This window comes from Limulus polyphemus, unplaced genomic scaffold (assembly GCF_000517525.1).
Source record: "Limulus polyphemus unplaced genomic scaffold, Limulus_polyphemus-2.1.2 Scaffold939, whole genome shotgun sequence".
Classification (NCBI taxonomy): domain Eukaryota; kingdom Metazoa; phylum Arthropoda; class Merostomata; order Xiphosura; family Limulidae; genus Limulus; species Limulus polyphemus.
In genome coordinates, this window is record NW_013666549.1 from 106,054 (window position 1) to 118,082 (window position 12,029).

A 12,029-nucleotide genomic window follows, 5' to 3' on the forward strand; every position below is an offset into this window, starting at 1 on the left:
AGATAGCATAACTTCAAACAAATCAACGTCCTTTATCGTTACCTCATTCCTGTTTTGTCACTATCACAACCATCAGAGGGCGTGGTTTAATAAACAAATCAACGTCCTTTATCGTTACCTCATTCCTGTTTTGTCACTATCACAACCATCAGAGGGCGTGGTTTAATCCCTTTCTCTACTAGTTCTGTGCGTGTTGAACCAAGGGCTAAATAAAGCACGTACATCGGAATGAAATAAAACATGTTGAAATGAACTTAGACAGAATTTCTACTGTTTTCGAATTCGAAATTTTGTAAATTATGCAAGAAGATTCAGGTAAGTTAAAGAATCTGTATGATTCGTTTCTTCCTGTTTGCTTGAAGTGTTATGTATTTTATTGTTCGTTTTCGACTTCCATAAACGTATGTGATGCTAGACTATTGTGTGTTTGTTCTGTTCACAGGAGGAAAATGCATCTTCTCCTCAGACTGATCCAGCGGTAATTTCCAACCTCTTATTATCTCTCTTCTCCTAAATATCTGGTGATAAACTTTCAGCATTTTAATTTATTTGCATTGTTTTGAACCGGTTACTTGCATGGTTGCTAATTAACATTAATTAAAAATGACTTTTATTCACATCAAAATAAGAATTCTCTATTATAAATTGGTGTCATTTGACAGTGTTATGACCTCGAAACTAACTGTTTTATACAAATAAACCTGCATTTAACACAACCGCTTTTTTTACAGGAATTTCAAGTACTTTTTATTAGTTTTTTTTTCGTAGTGTAATTTGAAAATAAATAAGGTGTTTACTATCATTATTATAAGGTTGTTGGCCCGGCATGGCCAGGTGGTTAGGGCGCTCGATTCGCAATCTGAGGGTCGCTGGTTCGAATCCCCGTCATACCAAACATGCTCGCCCTTTCAGCCGTGGGGGCGTTATAATGTGACGTTCAATCCCACTATTCGTTGGTAAAAGAGTAGCCTAAGAGTTGACGGTGGGTGGTGATGACTAGCTGCCTTCCCTCTAGTCTTACACTGCTAAATTAGGGACGGCTAGCGTAGCTTTGCGCGAAATTCAAACCAAACCAATGAGGTTGTTGGCTATCACGCACGACAGCTAATAATAATTGCATTCTAAGCTATATATTTTGAATGCTTTATTTTAGCTTGAATGACTTACTGATGTGACGTCAAATCTGTTCTTTCTTTTATTATTACTAAGAAATACTTATTTTATATCCATAAGTACAATGAGCTAAAATAAGATGCAACTTTAACGTTTTCTACTATATACGTAAACACTTTTTTAACATTGGATCAACTTTTTATTTATATGTCGTCTTAACGTTTTACGTTTTTAATTAATATATTAATAACTTTCACTCGGTTTAGCGACCCTCCTTGCTACGCCGTCTCATGGGTGCAGTCAGGAACTCGAATTCGCGTGCTGCTAGTCACGAGAGTCTCAACCAAGACGAAGAACACTACGAAGACGCAGACAGTCGATCTTTACGGTCGCGAAGAGGGTCGTTTCGCAACTCAAGACTAAGGTAAATACGTTTCACTTCATTATTTTATTTCTACTGTCACGACGAGGATCGTTTCACATCCCAAGACTGATTTAAAAAATTTAAATGTACATCTTATTATTGTCACAGTGTAATTATGAAAGATAATTTTGTTTTGGTTAACGTAACATCTCAACTTATTAAACACTTGTAAAAGATGTTTTAAGTAATTGTTAATTTTAAATGGTTTCTTTGGAGTTCGTTCTTCTCTAGTTTGAAGACAATGTTTCGAATAGCTAGTGCAATTATGTCAAGACAAAACACTCGTCGGCTCCCAGCAGATATTCCAGCACATGACACCCCTCAGCTTTCTGTCATAGCCACGAGTACGTGCCATTATTCTTGATCTTCTTGAGTGACCTGATGAGTTGTTCAAAACGTCATTGTTCGTCGGTCTCCGAACTACCCCAAGCGGATGAAACTTTTCACAAAATTAATAAGAATTCACGTTCAGAACAATGGTTAATTGTTGAAGTTAAATGTTTGCAAACAATTTACTCTTTAGAGCATAGAGATTAATATCCTTCAACTGTTAATGAAATGAGTTAATTCAACTAGCTTATTCTTGAGAATTTGAAACAGGCCAGTAAACTGACGGGATATTCTATTAGGCCTAAAATTTGGGAATCAAAATCATCTAAACTGCGGATGTTTTTTTTTTCCACATTCATCTTAATTTATCCATTTAGAATTCAAAATCACAGACGTATAAAGACAACTTCAGATTTGTCTTTTGTTTCCCACAAGTCACTACCCAAGAGGCCTTTCAATAAGTACCAGAAATCGTTAGTTGGGCTGAAAGAAGAAAGAAAATGTAACTTACCCATTTTATCGTCATTATGTAGATAATTTTAATTTAGTTACGTTTACATTAGGCAATATTATATTGTGTATTCAAAAAACCTGCTGCAAGCCTTGTTTGATTGTACTTGTGAAAATTTAACCTTTTCTTTACCTATACAAACTTTTATTTTCGTATTTATCCTTTAGTTCCTTTACTTTTGCTCAAAATAGCCCAAAATACTTTTAAAACTTTATACATTTGAAGACAAATTTAATTCTACCCAAAAACATTGCCACAAAAATTTGGATATCGTAGTCATAATATTACCATAATTATCGTATACAGAGAAGTGGTAATACAGCAATTTTTCAGCATTTTCGTTTGGGAGAATAAGTTCAACTTCATTTCCAACGTTATCAGAACTGACGTGCTAAAATGTCTGTCATCACTCGCAAGCTAATGGATTGTTTCATGAAAATTTTACAGATGGGTATAGAAATTCACATTTATTATTGACCAGTCATAAGTTACTTTTATATATATTTAACTCTACGTTCTGGTTTGCGAAATCACAATTTACTTTATAAGAAGGAACCGTTATTTTTCCAGAGGCCCATGGGAAGCTTGGGGTCAATCATTTGTGAACGTTACTTGTTTATATTGCTTTAGGCTATATTTTTAATATTTGATGTTTTGTTCATTTGGGTGATTTTTTTTTTAATATGATATAATAATTGTGTGAAATGTAGAAGTTTCATGAAAATTTAGGCCTCTGTTAGTGTTTCTAAGTTTCATGTGTTATGTGTAAAACTAGTAGGATATAAAAATGACAGACTGAATGAGTTAAGTTAGTTAATCAGTTCATTGTTAGTTAGTGAGCCAGACAGTGTGAATTAGTCTGTGATTCAGTTACTAAGTTAATCAGTCAGCTAGTTCTTATCGGTCGATTAACGAAGAAATTATGCATAAAGTGATGTGAAATATGTCTGTAATGTAGTCGTACATTAGTTTCGGAATTCCTATTATAAAGTTGTTAGCTGAGTTAGGCCTCCCAGTGGACACAGCTTGTAGCCTGTAACAAACGTTATTGAAGAACTAAATTAATTCGTTATCCTCGAAAGGCAATTATATTTTAAAATAAATCCCAAGATACACTTTCTTTTACTTACAAGACAGCCTTTACATGTTTTATTTTGTCGTAGTTAGACTTATGTTTTGAATTTTCCAAACAGCATTGACAAAATCCACGACAACTCGGAAAGCACGTGGCAGCGGTCTTTCAGTTTTCTACGTCGTGGAAGTAGTCGAAGAAAGCGACACAGTGCAGATAGTGAAATTTCCGGATCGCAGGTCTGGTTGGACACCTTTGCTGACAAGATTGAGTGTGCATGGTTTAAATTCACCTTTGGGTTTGGCACCTTTATCAGCATGGTTGGAACAGCATGTTCAGAAAAGTGTTTTGTTGCATGTAAACATTACAACATTTTCACTAAAGCACTTTTCGAAGAGTATCGTTTTGTTAAGTACTTTCTGGCTCTCGAATCTTTTTATACAGGTAATGTCTTTAGGTTTTTTAAAGATGTCCGTATAGAAATGTTTGGCATAAAGCAACAATTCATAAACTTCTTTAAAGTTTTAAGTAATTGATAGCAATACCTGATGAGGAATATTGTCTAGTGTAACGTAATATCAAGACAGTATCTAACTGAAGTAATGAAAACGTATAAGAAAGTTGGTACCTTGAACTAACTCATTGGGACAAGATGTAAGATCCTCTTATAGTAGCATGTTATTTAGGTATTTGTTATATTCACTACTTTTGGTTATGGAATAATAACTTGAGTATTTTTTACCTAATCGGTTTATTGTTTGCCTGTCTTCATCATTCTTATTTTAAGGCCATATTTTTGAATTAATATGTAACTAATATGTTGAAAAGCCCGTATGCGATGTATTATTAATTATATTTTGTTATTATTCCAATGGGAGATAAAAAAAGTATCCTGCTGGGTTCGCTTGAAAGCATGACCAAAGCTCGGTCTTTCTGGGTTTCTTCTGTCTGTCTTCTCGTTGGTCTAAGTTCCTGATAAAAATTTTGAACTACGAAACCAAAAATATCGGTTTCATTCCAGGTTTTAGCCAATCATGCACCGTCTGAAAGCAACAAACAAAACCACAACCCAAGAAGCTATCAATTTGCTCTCAGTGATAGACGCGATAAATCGGTCATATTCAACCACAATATTCCTTTTACTCTTCAATCTTTTGAAGATGCTCATCTTCCATCAAACAACTACAGAGTCTCACCTTCTGATCAGAAACTATCGTGTTATTCACCTTACCGCCATCTTGCTTCTGCAAGTCGAACTATACAGCATTCAGCTTCCGGTTTGCCCAACAATGTTGCATCACCCACAGAACATCAATTAGGCTTACCTGTTCATAGCTTTACAACTTGTAATAACATGTCAAGACCAAGACGAAATGATTCGTTTTTACGGTCTATTGATTCCGATTATAAAGGCGACCACTCAATAGCAAGAAGAAGTAAGAAGAAAGTGTTTCATATAACTACTGTATGAGCCTAAAACTTCTGTAAGTCCTCTACGACCGGTTTTCGTGAAGACCAATTTTCTCGAATGGAATCAGATTTGAGTTGAAAATCTAACCAGTCACTTCCGAAATTATCGGAAGTAACAAACAAAATGTTCAATACTCCATTATTAATGTGTAAAACGCTTCCTATCTTCTTAAGAATTCGAGCTGAATCGAAAATAATGTTTGGTCTTTGTTTCTTCGTCAAGAAGACTGTTTGATATTAACGTGTAAAGCAAGGAAGATGAAGACATGAATGCTATGGGACTCTTATTGTGTATTGTTCAATTAAAATATCGTTGGCCGTCGACAAACTGTAAACAATATTCTGTTCGCCATTTTTAAACGAATGTCCGATTGATCAATTATACGCCATTTGTATGGGGGGTAAAATTCTTAAGACATAACACCTTTGATATTGAAAAGCTTGGTGTGTGTTTTTTTTTTCTTTGTTTTTTTTTTAACTTGTGACGTGAATTGTTTATGTGCTGTTAATGGTTTATGTTTATAAAGGCTTCGTTAACATGTTTTATACTTATTGAATGAATAAGGTTTGAATACAAAGTAATTTCATTTTTTAACTTAATATTAAGTGTTCATTGAATGTATTAATTTTTACGATCAAAAAGGACTTTTTTCATATAAAATATTTTTATTTCTCATCTTCCATTCCGAGTCTCATCTGAACTGAAATATTTCGTAAAATTTTACCCGTTTTTGAAGGTAACTTATTGCAAAATTTTACCCGTTTTTGAAGGTAACTTATTGCAAAATTTTACCCGTTTTTGAAGGTAACTTATTGCAAAATTTTACCCGTTTTTGAAGGTAACTTATTGCAAAATTTTACCCGTTTTTGAAGGTAACTTATTGCAAAATTTTACCCGTTTTTGAAGGTAACTTATTGCAAAATTTTACCCGTTTTTGAAGGTAACGTATTGCAAAATTTTACCCGTTTTTGAAGGTAACTTATTGCAAAATTTTACCCGTTTTTGAAGGTAACTTATTGCAAAATTTTACCCGTTTTTGAAGGTAACTTATTTCAAAATTTTAATTTGAACATTTTCTTTCATCTCGTACTTTCATCATAAAAATAAAAAAAAACATTCACATTTTATCGAATGATATGTGAACAAGTGTTTATCTTTTGTTTTGTTTTCTTGCATGTTTGTTTTACCTTACGAAAGAACCAATTCGAATATAGTTGGTTTGAGAACTTTAATGGAATGTAACTTCCTGCTAAAATGAAAGAAGACGACGTTTCGACTTCAGAAGAAAGCCTCAATATAGAAGTCGAAACGTCGTCTCTTTTTTTTTCTTCCAACAGGCAGTTGCAGTACATTAAATATCTCAAATCTACTACGTCTACTCTGGCTAACGTTCCATTGAAACAGCAATTCAAAGATGTTTCTCAAGCCACAAACTTGTAACCATTAATGGGATTCTTGATTACATCTCTCCGGATTAATTTGTAGTAATTTCTGCTGCTTGCAATCCAATCTCTCTAACGATCGTTAGCCCTTACTTTCAAAATCCAGCGGAATTAAACAGAAGGCTTAGCAACTGTGAGCTGGAGTGTGTTCTGAATTAATCAACGAGTTGCTTAAACTTTGTTAAATACAAGAAAAAAACTGAGCCTGGACATCAGGTCGACATATAATTATTGATTAGTATGTTAACAAGGCCTAATAATTTGGTTAATATGACAACAAAGCATAATAACCTGTTAATACTATAACAAGGCATAATTACTTATTAGTATGATAACAAGGCCTAATAACTTGATTAATATGATAACAAATCATAACTACCTGTTAATAATATAACAAGGCGTAATTATTGATTAGTATGTTAACAAGGCCTAATAATTTGGTTAATATAAAAACAAAGCATAATTACCTGTTAATAATATAACAACGCATAATTATTGATTAGTATGATAACAAGGCCTAATAACTTAGATAATATAACAACAAATCATAATTACCTGTTAAAAATATAACAAGGCGTAATTATTGATTAGTATGTTAACAAGGCTTAATAACTTGGTTAGTATGACAACAAAGCATAATTACCTGTTAATGATATAAAAAGGCATAATTAATGGTTAGATCAGTATTTCAAAGTTGTAATGAGTATTTACCGTTTATTCATAGATTTATAATGTGTGTTTTTTTCTGATTGGATAAAATATCATTTTTAGTTTGATTTATAAGTAAAACGGTTTTCTAAACATTAAATAGAGCGTATCTATGTTTAGGGTTAGCTTCTAATTAAACTGTGATTTTAGAGGGTGTACACAGTCTTGCTGTTTTTTGCACGCTTGCTTCTGATCAACGCACAATGGCTGTGTGCTTGCTGACGGGTTCTTAGATGAAATGTTACCGCATGATTTTTTACCAGTGCTTTATTGTAGAGCACATTGTTGACATCAGGAGAACTGGAACTGAGCTTCATTTTTGTTTCTTGTTTAGTTTTGTTTCTTTTGTTATCTTTTTTTTGGTACAGGTTTATTTATGCGGAAGACTGAGTGACGTTGAGGAGTGTTATGAGGTACGTTGACCATGCATGATACTTATCTTTTATTTTATTTTTTTGTTGTTAAGACTAATGGCTCGTTCAATAAATAGACATTGAGTAGGCTTTACTTCACTTTGAATATTTAGTCACTGCAAGCTTTTTGTTACATTTTTCATGTAATGCATATATCACTGAAAGCTTGAAGAGTAATCCATTTCTCTAGTAAACCACAATAAACATGTTTTCTCCCTAAATTATTAGTTTATAACATAGGTTCATGACTTCATTCAAAATATTATGTTTTCGGAAATATTGTATCTAAAAATGCTTCTAGCTTTCAGCTTATTCAAATACATTTAATACGAAATATGTGTGCTTGTTTTTAACAATTAGTTAAAATATTTATACACCAAATGTTATCACGATGTGTTTGAAGATAAGAAAGAAATAATAGCCCCTCGGTGAGTCAGTGGTAAGTTTACGGACTTACGACACTTAAATCCGGGGTTCGATTCCCCACGGTGAACACAGCAGATAGCCCAATGTAGTTTTGCATTAAACCAAACAAGAAATAATATTTTGTGACGTATCCTCGCCCCTGATGGCTCAGAGGCAATCCTGAGAGCTTATAATGCTAAGAATCAGGTTTCAATACTCGCGGTGGGCACAGCACAGATAACCCATTGTATAGTTTTGTGCTTAACAACAAACAAATAAATATAATTATCCTGAACACAGTTAACTAAAAGTAAAAGAGTGCTTAAAACAGTTTTCGAACTCATTGTGCCAGGAACGACTTAAGAAATGCCCGTGCTTTAATGTTATAAGAACCACTGAAATTAAAAACTAATTGTGGGCAACATTTAGATCCAACTAAGATTAGCTGTCACGGTTAACAATTTTTTATATTTTTAGAACGTTTTCAAACTTCTCTTGGACTTCTAAACTCGCCAGGAGAGTAAAAATCCTTTAATTATTCAGCCGTTTTACTTTAGATATTAAATAAGCGTCTGTTAATCCTTTGCCCTACGGGGGTTTCTCTTAAGTCAGTAAAAGGTTTTCTGAGTCATATATTTTAATTATGAGGAATTTTCAAACTTTTGAACACAGATTGCTTCATAGGATTATACTTCCCAGGAATCCATCAGTCTTCTGATTTTTTAAATCACATCTGGATTTTTTTCTAACTAGGAGTACTGTAAGAGCTCATTGTTAATTTTTTGCATTTCCTTCTGTTTTGCTCAATCATATTTTGCCTGTAAAGACAGAAACTTAGGAAGTTTTATCTGTCTTCTATCGCCCCCCAGTGGCACAGCGGTATGTCTGCGGACTTACAACGCTAGAAACCGGGTTTCGATACCCGTGATGGGCAGAGCACAGATAGGCCTTTGTTTAGTTTTTTTGCTTAACTACAAACAAACTGTTTTCTATCATCGACTCCAATGCGGAACTGATGAAAGAAAGATATTTGAACTGTTTTCTTATGTTTTCTGTATATACTTTTCCATAAGTCCTCGGCGGCTCAGCGGTAAATCTGAGGGCTTATAAAGCTAAAAATTGGGTTTCATTGCCCACGATGGGCACAACACAGACAACCCATCGTGTAGCTTTGTGCTTAACAACAACAAGAAGCTATCAAACTTTTTAATAAAATAAATCATTATCTCCTTTCTACGTCCTCCAATTTTTATTAATTTTTTATCTTTCATACGAGTGTCCTCCTGGTTTGAGGGTTAATACATTTAATTTCATTATTACGCTATTGCATAGTCATCTGTTAATGTGGAGCCCTACTTTGCTAAAGATGATATTTAATATAATGACCAAACGTGAAGTAACAACGTTATAATATTTCTGCAACAGAACAAAAAAAATAGACCACGTTTAACCACAAACAATTATTACAAAAACTATTCATTATCCCACAGTCAGTAAGTTGTATTGGCACACTTCACGTAAGTATGAAAGCACAGACAACCTTACGCTATACTTGGCTGAATACATTCATTAGTATTTGACCTGGATGGAGTCTTCATGCCGTATCACTTTTATTTTATTTTACTTTTACATAAGCATGATGATAAGCATGAACGTTTTTTGTTGCGGTCAGAACTTGATTTATGTATATCAGTGTCCTGACTTGGCTTTAAGCATTTGGTTTATGTGTGAACAAAAGGAAATACGAGAACAGAGAGCGATAACACTGCAATCTTCCAACAGTTCATTCCTTGCTTACACGCCCAGTTTATCACATAATACTATTAGATATTGCATTGGTAAGTGATCGTTGAACTTGTGATGCCTTCTTTCTATTAAGTGGGAGTTTTTTAAAAGTATTTATTGTTAGAAGCATCAGAGATGTGTAATCATAGACGTGACTCTGGGTATAAACAGGGCGTCGAAATGTTGGACGTGAACGTAACAGGACAGCCACCAACAGATAATACAGGCGAAGAGCCAGGATCCGAGGAAGTGAGTGGGTGAATCTTGTTACTGTTTAATGTTTTGCAGGCTTCTTGTGGTGTGTGTGTGTATGAGTGAAACTGTGCACTTCCTGTTCTGCGTTGTCCTTTGTTCCATGCTTGCTTTTTGCTTGTGTTCTTTGTTATTAACTTTACTCTGCAAAGGGAGTTATGGTTCATATGTGGAATTCAGTCTCTTTTTCTAGTGGTTAGGGTGCTCGACATGTGATATACGGGTCACGGGCTCGAATCCCGCAACCTAACATGTCATCCTTTCAGACGTGGGGGCGTTGTGATGTGACAGTCAATCCCACCTTCCGTTGGTAAAAAAGTAGTCTAAGAGTTAGTCGTGGAAGATGTTGACTAGCTGCCTTCCTTCTAGTCGATCACTTCTAAATTAGAAATTAGGGACGTGGATAGCCCTTGAGTAGCTTTGCGCGAAATTCAACAACAATAAACAATTTCTAGAAGACTTAGTTTTTTTTAAGAATAAAAGCATATTTTGTTAGTAGATGTATCTTTCTTAGTTTCTTAAGCATCAATTCAAATTACACAGTACTGGGTCCACAATCGCGGTAATGCGTAGAGAGAGCTTCTGGTAAAAACTGTGTTCTTCAGTGCAAGGTAAGACAAACCGTTTTACTGTTGATTAGTAGATGTTAGATGTCTTATTAAAGGTCTTGATTTGTCTTTTGGACAGTGTATTTACAATTTACAAATGGTTATATGCATTTTAAAACTTAGTAATTGTTAAGCAAAGAAAGATAAACGCATAGTGTAGAGTAGATATTGGTCTAAAAAACTCTCAAGCTTCGACATTTTGTCAATAGATGGCACTACGTGCAATTTAAGTCTGTTGTTCCCTTGTAAAGAAATGCGTCATGCACGGTCACTAGCTAACAATGTCGCTTCAGTAAATCGAGCCTTTTAGAATAGCCCATTAAAGTATGTTATGATGGAATCTGTTTAACTCGGCATACCAACAACACCTGAATTCTCATATACAGAAAGTTCAGACACTTAACAGCTATTGGAGGAGGACTTCGAGGCTAGACTCGTGGTAAGTAGTACGTTTCTTTATAGGGTTAGTATGACACTTTCATCAAGTAAATTATCATATCCTATAGTTAACATTCCATCTGCCCTGAGGAGTCACGAGACACAACTGTCAAATTTGGGGGAATTAGAACCGAAACACCATTCACGAGCACATACCACACTCGTGCTGTTTTACGATGAGAGAGATATGTTGTCCTTTTTTTTTTTTTGTCTGTTGAGAAGTAATTGTCACTGTGTACCACATGCCCTGAATATGTTGGAGAACATTTTCTTCCAGCAGTCGGAAGTTAATGGCGTTATTAGAACACGTTTCTTCCAGCAAAATGGGATACCACCAATTTTACACTTTGTGTTAGTAAAACACTGAACGTTGTATTACAAACTGATAGACTGGCTTTCAGGACGGCGTTTTCTGGATTTTTTTTTTCTATGGGGACAAATAAGCATACGGTTTCCATTCCACGCCCAACTTAACTTGCTGATCTCAAGGATTGTACGAAGGAAATCCAGATCCTGTTCTTTTCAGTGTGTTCGACTTCATAGCTGCTGAAGTGCACCGAGGTCGACAGAGGGCAGTAGCACGGTAGAAATAAAAACTATTGGTGAAAACTGTACAACTTGCTGCACGTAACTATGCCATTTTTTATTTTAAAGCTCATCCCTACTAGTGTTTGAGAGGGTAATTCATTTTTGTTTTTCGTTCATTATCCGTGTAGACGTCTTGAGGCTGTTATGATACCCAAATGATTACCTCGGGTAACAAGTTACTAGATTTACTTTTGAGGTTATCGCAGATATTATATGTTAGTATGTTTACGTCAGATGTGCTTAATTTGTGCATATGTCAATATGCTTGGGTTGAATGTAAATAACGTGTATATGTTTACGTTGGGTGTATTCAATTTGTATGTATGTCAGTATGTCTGGGTATAAGTAAAACATGCCTATGCTAGAATTTATGTTAGGCAACATTTCCAAGTTTGTCAAGAGGGCCTAAAAAGTGAAATTTAAATCACTATTTTATTTTATTAACATCAGGAAAGAGAAACTCATCTTC

General features: G+C 34.6%; 1 protein-coding gene across 9 annotated transcripts in view; it reads left to right on the forward strand.

Moving 5' to 3' along the window:
• LOC106461346 (voltage-dependent calcium channel type A subunit alpha-1-like) overlaps window positions 1-12,029 on the forward strand; it is a 97,196-nt gene that overhangs the window by 84,853 nt on the left and 314 nt on the right. For 6 of the 9 annotated variants that reach the window (XM_022388230.1, XM_022388235.1, XM_022388234.1 and 3 more), the window contains 4 exons: window positions 443-478; window positions 1,380-1,537; window positions 3,572-3,689; window positions 4,472-5,857. In XM_022388230.1, coding sequence (XP_022243938.1) covers window positions 443-478; window positions 1,380-1,537; window positions 3,572-3,689; window positions 4,472-4,921 — 762 coding nt within the window. In that variant the 3' untranslated portion in view covers window positions 4,922-5,857. Of the gene's footprint in view, window positions 1-442; window positions 479-1,379; window positions 1,538-3,571; window positions 3,690-4,471; window positions 5,858-9,845; window positions 9,924-12,029 lie in introns of those variants that run through there. The other 3 variants (XM_022388229.1, XM_022388233.1, XM_022388228.1) reach the window with 3 other exon arrangements.